General features: G+C 33.5%; 3 protein-coding genes and 1 non-coding gene across 4 annotated transcripts; 1 reads left to right on the top strand and 3 right to left on the bottom strand.

Moving 5' to 3' along the window:
• Nucleotides 1-198: 198 nt before the first annotated feature.
• Nucleotides 199-4634, bottom strand: LOC114172308 (probable disease resistance protein At5g66900). The gene is made up of 5 exons (XM_028056867.1): nt 3709-4634; nt 3014-3414; nt 2210-2574; nt 1575-1846; nt 199-1340 (listed from the first exon to the last, which is right to left on the bottom strand). The coding sequence occupies exons 1-5, from the start codon at nt 4334-4336 to the stop codon at nt 514-516; spliced, it is 2493 nt and encodes an 830-aa protein (XP_027912668.1). The 5' UTR covers nt 4337-4634; the 3' UTR covers nt 199-513.
• A 652-nt stretch (nt 4635-5286) lies between these two features.
• On the bottom strand, nt 5287-5358 carry TRNAW-CCA. The gene has a single exon. It is a non-coding gene; the product is annotated as a tRNA-Trp (tRNA).
• A 66-nt stretch (nt 5359-5424) lies between these two features.
• LOC114173220 (reticulon-like protein B13) lies at nt 5425-6654 on the bottom strand. Its single transcript, XM_028057485.1, has 4 exons — nt 6513-6654; nt 6231-6429; nt 5808-6019; nt 5425-5731 (listed from the first exon to the last, which is right to left on the bottom strand). The coding sequence occupies exons 1-4, from the start codon at nt 6568-6570 to the stop codon at nt 5562-5564; spliced, it is 639 nt and encodes a 212-aa protein (XP_027913286.1). The 5' UTR covers nt 6571-6654; the 3' UTR covers nt 5425-5561.
• Nucleotides 6655-13294: 6640 nt separating this feature from the next.
• Nucleotides 13295-16660, top strand: LOC114172983 (L-ascorbate oxidase homolog). The gene is made up of 9 exons (XM_028057163.1): nt 13295-13564; nt 13713-13864; nt 13950-14059; nt 14482-14752; nt 14851-14947; nt 15040-15391; nt 15483-15848; nt 15967-16045; nt 16156-16660. The coding sequence occupies exons 2-9, from the start codon at nt 13721-13723 to the stop codon at nt 16357-16359; spliced, it is 1623 nt and encodes a 540-aa protein (XP_027912964.1). The 5' UTR covers nt 13295-13564; nt 13713-13720; the 3' UTR covers nt 16360-16660.
• The last annotated feature ends 1348 nt before the right edge of the window (nt 16661-18008 follow it).

The following is an 18008-nucleotide window of genomic DNA, read 5'->3' as shown; positions in this document are numbered from 1 at the left end:
ACTTAATGTAAAAGAGGTATTCACATACTTGGTATTTAGTGTTCGATCGTGTCTTAGACAGAACGTTTAAGATAAAGACTTTAGTTCCTCAAATATACCAAAATTAAATATAGAACAACACATCGCAGTGGAACCTCCTCCTTTTTGTTTTTACCAAATATATGAGAAGAATATATTGTGCTAGTAATCGCAAAAATATAAACGACCATTATTACTTTGACCATATTTCATATGAAGTGTTATTACAAGTCAAAATTTATGTGCTATATTTACAGAATCATCCAACCCAAACTCTTACCTTTTTCACTGCAGTAACATGGTTTTAAATTTCTATGAATTTCAGAAAACATGTCTCGTGAATGTCCATGCTAAATTACATGAGGTATTCTTTCAAGTAACATTAATGTGGTATATTAACAGAATCAATCAACTCAAACTCCTACTTTTCCACTGCAGTGACATGGTTCCAAATTCAAACATGATTTCTAGCCTATCAATTTCAGAAAACAAGTCTCAGGAATGAACTCCAGGAAGCCAATTTAAGTTAACCTCCACTGTAGATATCTCTATCTTCAAATTGCGAATGGTAAGATTTTCCCATAAAGAAGCCACCATTTCTTCATCACAGATCACATGTATTTTATGCTTTAAATTTTCAAACTTAACGACCGAGTGTGGCAGTTCTCTCAGTTGTGAGCAACCCTTCAAGTAGAGCTTCTCAAGCTTCAACTCACCAATGTCATCTGGTAATTTGGTGAGATTTAAACAGTCTGAGATATCGAGACAGCTAAGTTTGTCAAGCCCTTTAACAGAATCTGGCATCCCTACCAAATCAGAGCAGGAACATAGCCTTAGAACTTCCAAATTCTCCAGCTTTGCAAGATCTTGTGGCAGTGCAGAAAGGCTGTGACAGTTAGTGATACTAAGCTTCTTCAATGGGGTGATGTTACACAGCCCATCAGGAAATTTAACCAGATCTTTGCAATAATCAATGCTCATCTCCACAAGATTTGGCATTGCATCTGAGATAGAATATGTATCAAAAGCATGGCATGTATTACACATATGAATGGACAATTTTCGCAGATTCTTCAATATGCACAGGGGAGGGATTGAAACCTTTTCCAATCTGATTCTTTTCAAGTTAGTTAAAGAACCAAGTCGCTCAAACATGTTTAGTTCAGAACGATGGAAACCATAATTTGTGACAATCAGAACTTTCAGTTTATGCATCTTCTCTGTGAACTCTGGCAATGAGTACTGGCTAGAGAGAAGATTTAAAACCAGAACCTCGGCTTCGTCAGGTTGCATGTCACACCAATCCGAAGTAAACGTTTCATCTGCAAAAGCACCATGTTTGACATTAACAGCGGAAGATTGAGTATGACACAGCACAAGAGTACTTCTTTCAGTTACTACTTTGCTAACTTTAATGATGCAATTTAACTATGGTCTAATGAACTTCAGTTCTTTCTCAAGTCAAGATAATCAATTATTATGAAACTTCGAGTGGCATGTAGCATTTATCATTTATGTATGTGCATTCGCTATAGTTTGGACAGAGAGAAACATACCAGTTGAAATAGACAATATGCGAGCAGCAACCTTTGGTTGTTTCTGTGTATACAACATTCCCAGGATGTATGAGAACGAACGGCCAATGATTCCTAGCGGATTCAGTCTCACCCACCATTCAGGACGATTATCTCCATTTAATTCAATCATCACTCTTTCTCTCTGTTCAAATGTTTTCTCTTTGCTTAGATGTATAGCTAGCTCTCTAAGTAGATCATGCACCAAAACAAAATGGTTATTGTAGTACATGTCTGTATCCTTTGCAACTTTCCTGCACAAGGGAAGAACAAAAAACCCAACAAGATTAACAATTTTATTTCTCTGCTTCATAAGTATAATAAAAGAAGTTACTATATATACATGCTTTCCATCTTCTTTAACTTCAAGAGATAGATTAATCTCCAAACATCTTATGCATGTACTAAGAGTATCAAGTATGCTGAAATTATAACATTTTCAACTTATATATCTGTTATTCTTATGTGATTGTGATGACAATCGTATCTATTCGTCCACTAGTGAAACCTACATTATTAGCTTGATTGATTCATATAATCCTCATTATAAGATGTTTTGAGGTCCTATAATTAAGCATTAGACGACCAACAAGGAGAAGGGTGGAGATGCCATGTACCTTGTAACTATAACATTAATCAAATTCCTGGTGATTAAATCATGGATAATGGACATTGCATTGCTACCATCTTCATTAAGGTTATACAGTTCTGCCCACATATCAATGAGAGCAGCTACAGGGATTCTTTGATCTTCAGGAAATAGCCCCAGATCCATGAAACACTCCTTTTCATTGATGGAGAACTTAGTCTCCAATATATCTAAACTTTGTTGAAGACGAAAAAGCAAATCAGTATCAGACTCCAGAATGGATTCCCTTTGTAAACGCTCCTTCATATTTTGCCACACCTCAAAAGGCTGGTTACAGAGCGATCCAGCAATCACCTTAAGTGCCAATGGTGAACCCTTGCAACCTTTCACTATCTGCGTTTCAGGGCAACATAGTAAAATCAGTAAATAAATTGAAAGGCTAGGTAACTAGGTTGTTCATTCATATCCTAAAACAGTCAATGAAAAAATAAATCTACTTTTTTTTTATTTTCAAAATTATGCTTGTCATTGATAATTATCTTCTTCTATATGTTGGCTAATACAACCTACTTCAGAGTAAACATAATTAATGCACTGAATATTACGGACTGGCTCTTGTAAAAAGAAGCCACACAATTTCTAATTGAGAAAGGTACATGTGCGGCAATTCATACAAACATTTTTTGTGTTCATCTCTCTCATATAGATTATCTATTATATGTCATGATTCTATAGAGAGATAGACACAAGCAATGATGTTGCATAAATTGTTGCACATGAATCACAGTAATTATGAGTAGTGTGAGTGATTTTGGAAAAATAGAAGCACCACCTCGTCGACAAGATTTTTTTCAGGTATGTATGAGCTTTTGTCTTTCAGGGCAATGTGACGGAAAAGGGATTCTGCATGGACATGATCAAGTTTATCCAACTGGTACGAGGTGCCAAATCGTGGAAATGAAACCCTTGAAGTAACCAAAATCTTGTAATCAGGTATCTTAATTTTAAACTTTTCAACAAGGTCTTCTGAGCCAGGCCAAACATCATCCAAGACCAACAATATTGGATGTTTCCCAAGAACCCTCAGCAGAACTTCCAGTCGATTTACTACATCTTCATCGGTTTGAAACTTCGGCACCCGACAACCACAGTGTTCAAACAGTGTCTCTACAATGGTCTTCAAGTTGGGAGTTTTTGATACAGTGACAAAGAAGATGTTTTTCCCGAACTTGCCTGGTCAAAACAAAAAAGCTTTCTAAATCATCTGAGATACTATTCCAAATGCATGTCATGCATATACGAGCTAGTGATTTCACAATAAATAATCTAGACCATTAATATATCATACGCATCACCTGCAATTTCTCACAACATCGAAAATTGCAAGGAAACGTAACCACAACCACAATTTGAAAGCTTATATTGAAGGTAATGTTCTATTAGTCTTCTTTCAATATCTTTTTCTAGCAACTCAAACACAATCCTATGATGGAGCACGAGAAGAAGAGAGGGAAGAGAGTTAGTTACCTATGACTTGAGGGTCCCAACATATCTTCTTAGCCAGTGTGCTTTTCCCTGACCCTCCCAAACCAGTCAAGACAAGAACAGACACAGAATCCTTGAGCAACTCAATCCTCAGCTTGCTTAAAGGCACCTCCATTCCCATGCACGCGGGTTCTTGAGGAGCCCCACACAGACCCATCAACTGGTACCCAGAATAACGCCCGAATTCCCCATTTAGCAGAATCTCCAAAACCTTCCTCATGCCGTCCACCACCTCCATCAAGTCCCTCCTGTTCTGCACCGACACGTTCACCGATAAGTGCTTCTGGAGAGCCCCGTCCTTGCTCTGAAGCTTGCTCTGGTAATAAGGGAACGACCACATTCTCCACCGGCCCAATTTCGAACACTTCCGAACAAGCTCTTCACCAGCTCGCATGTGACTCTCCAACCGCTCTATCTCCTCTCTGGGCCGATCCAACAACATGTTGTACTTCTTTATCTCCTCCACCAGAGGAGCCAAAGAGTTTAAGGTTTCTATGTTGCTCTCGAGGGTGGGTTCGAAGGCTAGACCCTTTTTTATGGTTGAAATAGCCCCTTTCAACACCTCTCCCATCAGTGCTCCCACAGCACCTCCCTCGAACAGATCTGCCATAACTAACAACACCCAGATGACAAAAATCCAAACTTTCTCCCTGAATTCGAAGTCAAACACCAACAGATGCCACTGTGGTTACGTGGGATGAAAACAAGAACGATAACGAGGTGTTTCGGAAAACAAACCAAGTTTTAATGAAGTGTAAAGAAGGTGATATCGATCACCAAAAACGAATTTTTGTTAAAGATGATGGGTGGTTGCTGTGGTGTATATGTACACTTTAGCTGAGCTTCGCGGTCTTTGCCGAGCAATTTACAGGAAAGGAAAGAGCTTTCGTATTCGAATAACTCACACGTTAAGGAATAAACTATAAACATGGAACTTCACATAAATAAATAACCGCTTATGTTGTTCACTAAAAAACTCGGTAGATATAAAAAGAGTGTGTGTAAAAATAATTAGAGATTTAATAACTAATTTGCTTTTTCAATACACTAATTTCTTTAAGTTTAGGAATAATTAAAATTAATTTCAATCACTGGTATCAATGAAACTGATAAATAAATAAAATCTTACTTGAAATCCAAGTGAAGTAACTAAATGCACCTTTTTCCAGTTAAAAAATAAGACAGTGTTGAGACTCTCGCCTCATACTTTACATAACTGTTAACTATACTTTAAATAACTGAACCATAATAACTGAATTTGTTTGACGCATTCCTTTATCACATTATATTTTGTTCTGTGTTCCGGTGAACAATCCTAACATAAATTTAGCCATTTTTCAATGTTGTCAAAATGAACAAAGCTAATGTAAATTAAAAGTTCTTTCTCCAAAATGGAATCTACTGTCAACAATGAATTACTAAAACGAAATACTTTTATTTACAACTGAAGCAGTTTAAAACCATTAAACCTAATCATTCATATGCTTGGTGCTTCAATGATATTTTGATCCATCTTTTATTACAGATAATTGAATTTTAAAAATAAGAAAAAATTGGAATTGAACCCGACGTGAATCGAACACGCAACCTTCTGATCTGGAGTCAGACGCGCTACCATTGCGCCACGGATCCACGGTTGTTACCATTTCTACATAATAAGTATAAGATTAATTTTAAATGGCTATAAAATGAACCCTAAATCGCAATAACTGGACGATCCATAACATTACCACCAAAGTTCAACAGAAACAACCATTATCATTTTATATTCATTCATGAATACAGCATAACCGTGCACATTATTTATGTACCAATTTACCAACTACAGAAAGCTATTACTCTGTCTTCTTCTCCTTGGGTATTCTGCTTTTAATCTTCTGAATAGTCTTCTCATCAATAATCTCACAACATCTCTTGTATTTCTCCCTTAACCACTCCCCAAATCTCTTGATCTTCTCCTCGTTCTTCACATAAGTTAATGGAATCGCCATTCCCACCAATACACCTGCACACAAATCAAAATTAAAAAAAAAAAAAGCTCGACTGTGAAAAAAACAATGCAAAACAACTTTACCACGTACCAATATAAACTACTGTAAGCAGATCCATGCATCTTCCTATATAAGACAGTGACCACAATCCAGCCACAACCCCCACAAATACTTGCCACTTTTTCCTTACACCCACAAGGACCAACCACCTTATTGTTTTTTCAAACCATGCTCGAACTTCGTTCGCTATTCTTCTACTTGTTTCTTCACTCAACTCCAACCTCAACAAGTTCGGTCGTTCCCTAAATTTCACAGGAACAACTATTACATATACTAGGTACAGGTATATATTCAAGGTATTGTTAACAATTTAGTTGATGATTGTGCAGTGATGTTGCAGTGATTTTGCACCCCCATCAAAATAATCTAGTTGCTATGCATAAGTAATGAAGAAGAATGCCAGAAGACAAAAACTTGTATCAGAAAAAAAAAAAGCAAGAGAAGGGTTCTCACTTTCCCAAAAGTCTAAGCATATTGGCATAGAGGAATGTTGAAGCAACAACGAGTATGGCTACCCATGAGATGACAGTGAGGAAGTTGAATTCAAATACTTCCATCAACACCCATGCTGCTGTTGCCACTACAATAACGATTGCATTGAGTTTCTTTCTTCTCCACAGAACTACATCCTTCACTACACCATTGTCAACATCTACACCACAAAATTAAAGCACAAAATCGAGTGTAAAGGATCGATCTTTAATGTAAAAATTATGAAACGTATGATAAATATACCTGAGGAGTAAGAGGGGGTGGTCAAAGGTTTTTCTTCTTGTTTTGCTTCTGCAGACATGATGAGGAAGATTGTGATGAAATGAAGATGATGTCCAGGGTAGGAGCAAAGGTACAAGATTGCTTCAAATAGTGTGTTTCAATGGAGGTGAAGGTGTTTCTCCAAAAGGGTACTTCTGTGGGACTTACACGTGTAAGATTCTGAGGAGACGTGGAAACATTGAAGCATTCGTGGCACCTTCATATTACTTTTTTGGCATTTTGTAGCTAACGGTGCCGTTTTAGTTAAACTGGTGGAGATAAACACAAGGAGAAAAGTTAACAATTAAAGCGGCCAAAAAATTTACACGAAGGTGAGTGAGATGAACGAAAATCATCACCACTTGAAAGAGTTACAATGCGAAGAAAGAGTCGCACGAAAGATAAGTTATAACACCATTAACTATTGTTTCTTATTGATATAGGGACAAAATTAATATATATTTTGAAACACAACATACAATTTTAATAAATAGTTTAAAAATGAAAAATATATTTATTTTTTTAAAATTTTTATAAAAATACAAATAGGAAAAGAAATGTAAAAAAAGTGTCCCGTAATATGTGCCCACCCTTAGTTGGGCTGGCCCATCCTCGCCCAACCTGATTCTAAACTTTTTCAAATTTTGCCATCATATTGTCCTTTGAAATAATTCAAATCGTGTAGTGTTTTTAAAATGTACAGGGCATTCAACTCCTCTACTCTAGCCACTGCTTTGAACTTTAATTATTACTTTTTGTTGCTTGCAGTCAAATTTTAAATAAATAAATAAATAAAAAATTCAAAGATTTATCTGTTTTATTTTCTTTTTATCAAATGAAATAAAATAGAAAAAGGCTCTTATCTATGTTTTCTAATATGTTTCTGTGTCTTTTTATCCAAATGCACCACAAAAATAATAATTCCGTTACCTACGGCGGCCGAGGAAAAGTTGGGTAAATATTAAATATATAATAAAATACTTAGTATATATTTATTGTCAAAATTTAATAATTAAAATATTATTATTTGAAAAAAAAAAAGAAATAGAAATTGGCCTCAAACGTTCATATACTATATATATGCGTACGGTATCTAACAAAAAAATTTCTTACATAAACCCAGGTTGAAGTGATTTTGAAAAAATAAAATAAAAAGTCGTATATATCATCAATTAGCTTCATTATGCTCGATTACAGGATGTTAGAAGAAAAACCATGTATTAAGTAAGTTTATTACCTTTAATATCTTCTAATTCATTTCTTTTATACTTACTACTAACTTAAACACTATTAACAGTAGGACCATCATAAGAAAAATATTAATGTAAAAAGACCGTTCATTTGAGAGAAAATATGACCAAAGGAGACAAATTTGGACTCTATTTTCATTTAAAGTGGAATGGAATCAATAATATTTGCTATTCTATGTTATATTTTTTCTTCGACGAAAACCAACCTCTCGTTTAAACAAAAATACAAAAAAATTAAGTAGTACGGTCAATTTATTTTCAAATATTTATCCAAAACTAATATATCATTCTTCAATTTTTTTTATATAACTCAAAAATTATGGATGACAAAACGAGTTGGACTCGACGAGTCAGTCCATCAATACTTGTTAAAAGAAATGGGCCAGTTAATGATTTCAACCTGTCAATCTGTTGTGATTCATTCTGATATGTTTACATATTTTTCTTAATTAAACATAAAAAATTAATTAAAAATATTACCTTTTTTATATTAGATTTTTAAAAGTGTAAATATATAATAGTATTGTAATTTATATCATTAGTACTCGCAAATTAAGTTCCAATTATTAATTTTAATAGACTAATTTAACATGTAAATGTAATAATTATTTGAATTTATCCAATTAAAAACTTTATCTAATCAAATAAAAGTTTAGAAGATATTTTATATGACTGAATATGCTTTTAATATTCATTTATATGTATATATAAACAAATTTTTAAAATAAAAAACATTTAAAATTTTGAAAACAAATTAATTAAAAAATAATGTCTGATCCGACTTGTTAGCCTGTCTTGTAAGGGACGGATTATCATTATTGACTCGTTTTGATTTGATGAGCCAGCTCAACCCAATCCTTACTCAAAAGTGTAGCATGCACTTTTATTGAATTCATAAATCGCACATATATTTTCAATATTTTTAAAGATTACAGACAAATCCAAGTTCAAACTCAAATAAACCACTTTTACAAATATTTAAATATCAATCAATTCATAACAAAACTCAACATTTATACATTACGATATCAAAATCTTAATTAAGAGAACAAATAATCAAAATTTAAATATCTTCATCTGCACAAGTGATAGGTTATATATTTTTTCATATATGGTTATGATTAGTCATTGAGAGATTGTGGTTCTATATGGTTATATGACATTAGTCTTACACATATAAGACCTTAGACACCACTTTTACACCAAAACCTTAAGGCAATGTTGTTATGGGTCTTTATTCTTATATAGTGTTTAACTTTGTCTTTTCTATCCAATGTGAAACTTTGACTCACACTTGGACTATTCCCAACATCTCCCCTCAAGGGTGAGTCCCTTTGTTTTTTTCTTTTTTTCATATGGTATATTTCCCTTCAGGTGTGTATGAGTGACCCCTTTGGTTATGATTATGCGGTCAGTCACTTCGGTGACCCCTTTTTGGTTATGGTTATGCGGTCAGTCACTCCGAACCATCGGCTCTGATACCACTGATAGGTTATATATTTTTTCATATATGGTTATGATTAGTCATTGAGAGATTGTGGTTCTATATGGTTATATGACATTAGTCTTACACATATAAGACCTTAGACACCACTTTTACACCAAAACCTTAAGGCAATGTTGTTATGGGTCTTTATTCTTATATAGTGTTTAACTTTGTCTTTTCTATCCAATGTGAAACTTTGACTCACACTTGGACTATTCCCAACATCTCCCCTCAAGGGTGAGTCCCTTTGTTTTTTTCTTTTTTTCATATGGTATATTTCCCTTCAGGTGTGTATGAGTGACCCCTTTGGTTATGATTATGCGGTCAGTCACTTCGGTGACCCCTTTTTGGTTATGGTTATGCGGTCAGTCACTCCGAACCATCGGCTCTGATACCACTGATAGGTTATATATTTTTTCATATATGGTTATGATTAGTCATTGAGAGATTGTGGTTCTATATGGTTATATGACATTAGTCTTACACATATAAGACCTTAGACACCACTTTTACACCAAAACCTTAAGGCAATGTTGTTATGGGTCTTTATTCTTATATAGTGTTTAACTTTGTCTTTTCTATCCAATGTGAAACTTTGACTCACACTTGGACTATTCCCAACATCTCCCCTCAAGGGTGAGTCCCTTTGTTTTTTTCTTTTTTCATATGGTATATTTCCCTTCAGGTGTGTATGAGTGACCCCTTTGGTTATGATTATGCGGTCAGTCACTTCGGTGACCCCTTTTTGGTTATGGTTATGCGGTCAGTCACTCCGAACCATCGACTCTGATACCACTGATAGGTTATATATTTTTTCATATATGGTTATGATTAGTCATTGAGAGATTGTGGTTCTATATGGTTATATGACATTAGTCTTACACATATAAGACCTTAGACACCACTTTTACACCAAAACCTTAAGGCAATGTTGTTATGGGTCTTTATTCTTATATAGTGTTTAACTTTGTCTTTTCTATCCAATGTGAAACTTTGACTCACACTTGGACTATTCCCAACATCTCCCCTCAAGGGTGAGTCCCTTTGTTTTTTTCTTTTTTTCATATGGTATATTTCCCTTCAGGTGTGTATGAGTGACCCCTTTGGTTATGATTATGCGGTCAGTCACTTCGGTGACCCCTTTTTGGTTATGGTTATGCGGTCAGTCACTCCGAACCATCGGCTCTGATACCACTGATAGGTTATATATTTTTTCATATATGGTTATGATTAGTCATTGAGAGATTGTGGTTCTATATGGTTATATGACATTAGTCTTACACATATAAGACCTTAGACACCACTTTTACACCAAAACCTTAAGGCAATGTTGTTATGGGTCTTTATTCTTATATAGTGTTTAACTTTGTCTTTTCTATCCAATGTGAAACTTTGACTCACACTTGGACTATTCCCAACATCTCCCCTCAAGGGTGAGTCCCTTTGTTTTTTTCTTTTTTTCATATGGTATATTTCCCTTCAGGTGTGTATGAGTGACCCCTTTGGTTATGATTATGCGGTCAGTCACTTCGGTGACCCCTTTTTGGTTATGGTTATGCGGTCAGTCACTCCGAACCATCGGCTCTGATACCACTGATAGGTTATATATTTTTTCATATATGGTTATGATTAGTCATTGAGAGATTGTGGTTCTATATGGTTATATGACATTAGTCTTACACATATAAGACCTTAGACACCACTTTTACACCAAAACCTTAAGGCAATGTTGTTATGGGTCTTTATTCTTATATAGTGTTTAACTTTGTCTTTTATATCCAATGTGAAACTTTGACTCACACTTGGACTATTCCCAACATATACAAATTCTACAAATTTTCATATAAACTCAACATTTATATTCAAACAACACATACTTCATGCATATAATCAATTATTATGATATCATCGCCTTCACGTTCAAATCATTTATGATAGTAACATAACCGGTTTCCCTTACTCAATAAAGCTTGTTTACTCAATCTTAAGCTTTCAATTTCATTACTCTCACCGGGTAACTAATTAAACGTATGCAGATAACACTTATCATTGATCTAACACACTGTTATGATCATAGGCTAACTAATATTTATCTTTATCCAAGAAGGACCATATGCAAAACTTTTAAATCCCATGTGTACAAAACTTCTAAAAACCAACTCAAGAATGGGAAAAACAAAAGAAACTTACTCTAAAATAAATTATAATCATTTTCTGCCAAGATTCTCAATGTAGGCTCTGATCAAGAAAATGATAAATAGATCTTTCGAAAATTTAAAGATAAAACATAAAAAGTGATTCATTTGGAATAATGAGTCTTAATCTTAGGAAGAAAAATCCAATGTATATAAGTTTCGAAATTGGGCTCAGTACCCACTTAAGAGAAAGAAACCCTAATTTTTTTTTCATCTTACTCCAAAAGACCCATTATCCCATACTTCTAATAACAAATGGATAATAACTTTTTTTAGGTTTATAAATACAACTCTTCACCCACATGAGTTACATGAAATGTTTCAAGCTTAAACATTACATCAATTTTTTTCTAGAAAATAAAGAAAGAGAAAAATTTCTTTAAAAAGTAATGACTTTTCTAAAATGAATTTTGAATAATAATCATTTTTATTTATTAACTAAATATTTAAATAAAAAAGATTCATATTCTATTTAAATTGTACCAATTATTATCTTAAACAATTTATTATACACTTTTTAAAATTTATCACTGACAGAAATAAAAGAACAAGACAAAGCTGGTAGAAGAAAAGAAATGGAAGAAAAAAAAACACAACTCCTACTCAAATATCAGAAAGGCCTGATAAAGAAGAAATAGAGAAGAAACACAGAAAAATGTTTAATGAAAAACTAAAGGTATAATTAACAGAAATAGTTACAACTTACATGATGGAATGTATCTAAAAATGATAGGCAATACTTTTTAATTTTTGACAATAACTTTCCAAAATGTCCATTTCTAGTGAAAAAAGAAAACCATTGAATAGTTCATAAGTTTGATTGAAGTGTTATCAGCCTCTTGTCTCGTTCTTCCAAGTCACAATTCAATTTCTTTTTTGTCTAGGCCAGCTGAATTAAATATGTAATATGTATGAACCATTCCTCGTTTTTTTTTTTTCATTTTGGTTACTCTTGTTTTGGTTTCAGCCTACTCTTTTTCAATATATATATATATTTAAAATTTTAAATTCAAGTGGTTAAACTTATCATTATATCATCTCATTAAAGGTATCTGTACCCTTTACCAACTCCACATGGGCGTACTTTGATATATTTATTAAATATAAATTAAAATTTATCTTCGTCAACCCACACCAAACAAAATTCAAAATAATGGTATCTTGTCGGTGCTACTTTTACATCTACCGTATATAGGGAGATTAGACTAATTATATTTTCACACATTATTTTTCATTTAACAATATATTATACGAATACAATAATCATTAACAGATAAACTTTTATATCTGCGGAAAAAAAGTAGTGTCAAATGAATATAGAAAATGTTATACACATTATATTCATTTAACAATATATTACATGAATACAATAATCATAAAAAAACAATTTTTTATATTTGTATAGCAAAAAATATAGTATTAAATGAATGTAAAAAAAATATTATATCTCAAAGTACGGAGAGTTTATAATAGTTATTGACGGAAACTATCTTTTTGGGTATTTTTAAGATTATAAATATTTTTTAACACCCGCTTATGTTCCCAAGGCTAAAACCGCGTAGATTACTTAAATTGTGTTCTTTACGCGTAGACAAATTAAATTTTCCACATTATAACATCATTTGTTCGACGTTACCACCTTAAAAAAATGTTGTTACAAGATTGTGTAAAGAAAGGTCCGTGTTTTGATCAGGGTTCAAAGTTCAAACTGAACAATGAAGAAAATGCAAAACTGAACCCCAAACGTTTGCGAGGGAAAAACCACAACACGAAACGAGAGAGAGGAAGGAAAGTTCCACTTTTTAATAATGGGATAAATATAGACAGAAGATAATTTCTCGGAGGCATGGTATTTTCATTTTCTTCGGCTTTAAGGAACTAGTAAGCGAAAACGCGTTAACCGCGCCGAAAATGAATGATCAATTTGCAACCTTATAAAACAAACAAAATTATCACTTTATTATTAAAATAACACTCGATTAGCTACTTCAATCATGGTTTTCTACTGTTTAGTTTATTTTTAGTATATATGAAAGCGGCACAGACCATAGTGGGTGTAAGTTAGTTTTGGGAGTGTCACTCTTCCCGCAGAACCCAGATCTGGTACTTTTCACATTGATTCCTTTCGTAGAAACTCAAGGATCGTGTTTCATTTTGAGTTTCTAACTCCCACCTTTCTTTTTTATTTCTCTCTTCAGTAATGCTGAACTGTTAAGTAGTGACCCTGTGTTTCTTTTCTTGTCATTTTCAGTACACAACATGGGAAGCGCCACTTTGCAACATTTGCTATGCCTTGTCATTGGTTTAGTAAGTGTGTCTCTTGTGCAAGCAGAAGATGCATATAAGTTTTTCACATGGACGGTGACTTATGGGAATCTTTCTCCACTGGGTAGTCCCCAACAGGTTCATAACCTATCTGTTTTTGTTGGATCTGAGATATCTTTCGAACTTTGGTTCTGACGTTTTTGGTGCTTACACATTTTTGAAGGTTATTCTTATCAATGGCCAGTTTCCTGGGCCTAGACTTGATTTGATAACTAATGACAATGTTGTTCTCAACCTTATCAACAAGCTGGACGAGCCATTTTTACTCACTTGGTATGGTTCTGTGTTCCATTTGCTTGACTCATATTGGGTTCTTTTTGGTCAGCATTATATTCTCTTCTTTGTATATATCGTCCTTTCTTTTCTTTCTGTGGTTTTTTTAATTGTTCTCTCGAACCTGAGGGGAATCTGTGGTCTCTTGCTGCTTAATTGTGATGGATCTTGTTAATATTTCAATATTCTTGATGAAGGGACTTCGACATGAAGGGTCTCATTTGTGTTATGTTATGCGGGGCACTTACTGTTTAGGTTTCACAAATATGGCTGTAAAGATTCAACTTTTTTGCAGCAATAGCTTTCTAAACTTCGTGAAAGTCACATTCTCCTAATTCTGATGATATTCTGTGTGTTGACAGTGTTTCTTAAGAATTTTAGAACTATAACTAACATTGTTTAACATTGTTGTCATAAAACAGGAATGGTATAAAACAAAGGAAAAATTCATGGCAAGATGGAGTTTTGGGAACTAACTGTCCCATTCCTCCAAACTCAAATTACACGTACAAGTTTCAGACAAAGGATCAGATTGGCACATACACATACTTTCCATCAACGCAACTGCATAAAGCAGCTGGAGGGTTTGGAGGACTTAACGTTTATCACAGATCTGTTATCCCAATCCCTTATCCAAACCCTGATGGAGATTTTACTTTACTCATTGGTGATTGGTACAAGAACAACCACAAGGTACATAACATCTTTCTTACCTTTCTCATAATCATTCTGTTTCCAAAATATTCTTCACACTCAACTTATCTTCATCTATTTTGTCTTCTTATTTGCAGACACTAAGGCAAGCTTTGGATTCTGGAAAATCAATTGGACTTCCCGATGGCCTTCTCATTAATGGGCAGCATCATTCTACCTTCACTGGCAACCAGGGTAAGCCAGTGATGTTTTTAAGGATGTAGTTCAAATATGCGCCAAGTTTAAGAAAATTTCTTTTGTCAACAGTAGTTGTTCTTTTCTTTCAGGAAAAACCTACATGTTTAGGATCTCAAATGTAGGCTTGACAACATCAATTAACTTCAGAATCCAGGGTCATTCACTAAAACTAATTGAAGTTGAAGGATCACACACTATTCAGAACACATACGATTCACTTGATGTGCATGTTGGTCAATCAGTTTCTCTGTTAGTAACCTTGAATCAGCCTCCAAAGGACTACTACATAATTGCTTCAACAAGATTTACCGAGACACCTCTCACCACAACTGCAGTACTACACTACTCAAATTCTTTTTCCTCTGCATTAGGACCTGTCCCTCCTTTCACCATTGATAAATATGACTTTGACTGGTCCATGAAACAAGCCAGAACCTACAGGTTTGGTCTCTAAAAAATTAATAAAAAAAATCCTGTTTTTCCTTGATTTATTTATAAATTTTAATCAGTTTTCAATAAATTATTCCTGCAGGTGGAATCTGACAGCAAATGCTGCTAGGCCTAACCCCCAAGGGTCATTCCATTACGGGTTGATTACTCCTACAAAAGTGATTAAATTGGCCAATTCAGCACCTTTGATCAATGGAAAGCTACGTTATGCCGTTAACAGTGTCTCTTATGTTAACCCTGACACCCCTCTCAAGCTTGCTGATCACTTCAACATTCCCGGAATCTTCAGTGTGAATTTACTCCAAAACACTCCCTCTGGTGGTCCAGGTTACATAGGCACCTCGGTGTTACCAACTTCTCTTCATGATTTTATTGAGGTTATATTCCAGAACAACGAAAACACGATGCAGTCTTGGCATCTTGATGGTTATGACTTTTGGGTCATTGGGTATGCCAGTTTCCTTGAAATATAAATTTTGTGTCTAACTATCAATATTTTCACTGGTAGAAGCAATTTAGAACTAGCTTAAGAAAGTTCTAATAACGTTCATTGGCACAATTTGCAGTTATGGTTTCGGCCAGTGGACAGATGCCAGTAGAAAAACCTATAATCTAGTGGATGGCCTGACCAGACACACTGCACAGGTACTAAACAAGAAAGTGTCTGATCCATGTGTTGAGATATCTTTATGAAGAATCACTTAAACCCTTTTGTTTCTGACATGCATAGTTTTTTGTGGTTCAAATGAATGTAGGTGTATCCAAAATCCTGGACTGCAATATTGGTGTCTTTGGACAACCAAGGTATGTGGAATTTGAGGTCAGCAATATGGGAAAGGCAATATCTTGGGCAGCAGTTCTACCTAAGGGTGTGGAATGCACAGCAAAGCCTTGCTAATGAATATAACATTCCTAATAATGTTCTACTTTGCGGCAAAGCTGTTGGACATCATCCTTAGTGTATATATATACACACAAATACATATCCAACTTTCTACATCCTATTTATTCAAGTATTTTCTAGTCATGAGGGTTTGACTACCGTTACAATTCTTTTTCCAGGAACAATTCAATGTCTCCGACATTTCAACATTCTTGCTTCATGTTGAGAAAAAGTATTGTATTCATTTTTAATTGTTGTTAATGTGTTAACAGTTGATGGAATCTTCACATGTTTCTGGGTGTTCGGTATTGCAGTGATTCTTGCAGAACATATATATAGCAGCAACCTTAATACTGGCTTCAGTTTTAAGTTTCAAACATTTTGAAAACAAATTTTTGTTTTCTGCTTAGTTTTCATATTCAATTTTTTTTTTATTTGGTCTTTTAAAATTATTATGAATTGAACCTGAATCAAGTGAGTAAATAAATTACTACATTTCCCTCAGCTCAATCAAAAACATAAAAGAGGAAATTGTACTTATTTTTTCTGTAAAAGTTCATATAAATGAAGATAAGAAAATTTACGAATGTTGATAAGGAAATAATACTAATCGTAAAAGCTATAAAAATGAAAATGATAAAAATATGTCTTACTAGTATTTGTAACAACAGTGATAAATATAATGCTACTATTTCTTGGAAAAGATCTCAATTGAATAAATACTAAAAGTATGAAAAGTATCATGTTATTTCAATAATCCTATAAAAACAAGAGTCTATGCACTTTAAGCATTAAAATAAATGTTATAGTAGCCAAATTTTACGATATTAGATTTTAGTTTTGGAAATTAGTTTCTTCTTGAAATATTTAGTTTAAAATAAATTCTTTTAAAAAAATTATATCATTCCAAAATTAATTTAAATGCATATTTACATGGCGTTAATAATAATGATAATCTTAACGACAATTGATAATAATATTACAATTAATGACTATGTTAATATCTTAAAAATAGTAAAGATGATAATTGAAATAAAAAAGGACGTAAGAATGGGAACTGTAACGGTGAAGATAAAATTGATTTAATTATAATAAGAATAGTTAATACCAAAGATAATAAAGAAATATTTGTAAAACGAAAAATTATACAGATTTTTCTTTTTAGAAAATGAATATAAAAGTATTCCGAAATTGAGTAAACACCATTTTTATTCCAAAAACATGTACCTTTTGGATTAAGGGTCACTGTATGAAGGTGGTTGAAATAGAAGTAGTAGTTTTTGAGTCCCTCGTCTTGGTGTTGACATGGGCCAATACATTCACTCTTCGTTATTTCTCTCTGCACCCTCATAATCTCAACTTGGATGTTCAACTATAGTTCATGTTTAATTCTGGAAGTTTTCAGAATATTAAATTTGAATATAAATGTATATTTTAAATTTTTTATTTTAGAATAAAAATTTATATTATATTTTAAAAACATGTTCCTAGCCAACACCTTCCAGATTGAAATTATGAAAATGTAAAAAGGAAGTGTCTCACTAACGAGTAAAAAATTTGGACTCATCATCATATGCATGCTGGATCGTGCATTTGGGCTTTCGGTCCATTTTCTATATGCAAAACTCTAGAAAAAGTCTAAATGGGTCATTATAAGTACATAATAATGTAAAAGAAAAATGCTAGTAGCATGTTTTAGATATAAAAGTTATCATCATTAAAAAA

The sequence above is a fragment of the Vigna unguiculata genome, chromosome 2 (assembly GCF_004118075.2).
Source record: "Vigna unguiculata cultivar IT97K-499-35 chromosome 2, ASM411807v1, whole genome shotgun sequence".
NCBI classification, from domain to species: Eukaryota; Viridiplantae; Streptophyta; class Magnoliopsida; order Fabales; family Fabaceae; genus Vigna; species Vigna unguiculata.
Note: the sequence above shows the minus strand (reverse complement) of the source record. Positions and strands in the feature narration are given on the sequence as shown.

Bases quoted from the DNA above. Each gene is read 5' to 3' on its own strand.
- LOC114172308 (XM_028056867.1), bottom strand. From the start codon at position 4,336: ATGGCAGATCTGTTCGAGGGAGGTGCTGTGGGAGCACTGATGGGAGAG. The intron at 3,415-3,708 runs GTAACTAACTCT...TGTTTTGACCAG, and splicing joins TTGGGACCCTCAAGTCATAG to GCAAGTTCGGGAAAAACATC. The intron at 2,575-3,013 runs GTGGTGCTTCTA...CCTGAAACGCAG, and splicing joins AAAAAAATCTTGTCGACGAG to ATAGTGAAAGGTTGCAAGGG.
- LOC114173220 (XM_028057485.1), bottom strand. From the start codon at position 6,570: ATGTCTGCAGAAGCAAAACAAGAAGAAAAACCTTTGACCACCCCCTCT. The intron at 6,430-6,512 runs GTATATTTATCA...TTTGTGGTGTAG, and splicing joins CACCCCCTCTTACTCCTCAG to ATGTTGACAATGGTGTAGTG. The intron at 6,020-6,230 runs GTGAGAACCCTT...TGTGAAATTTAG, and splicing joins ATGCTTAGACTTTTGGGAAA to GGAACGACCGAACTTGTTGA.
- LOC114172983 (XM_028057163.1), top strand. From the start codon at position 13,721: ATGGGAAGCGCCACTTTGCAACATTTGCTATGCCTTGTCATTGGTTTA. The intron at 14,753-14,850 runs GTACATAACATC...TCTTATTTGCAG, and splicing joins GGTACAAGAACAACCACAAG to ACACTAAGGCAAGCTTTGGA. The intron at 16,046-16,155 runs GTACTAAACAAG...AAATGAATGTAG, and splicing joins TGACCAGACACACTGCACAG to GTGTATCCAAAATCCTGGAC.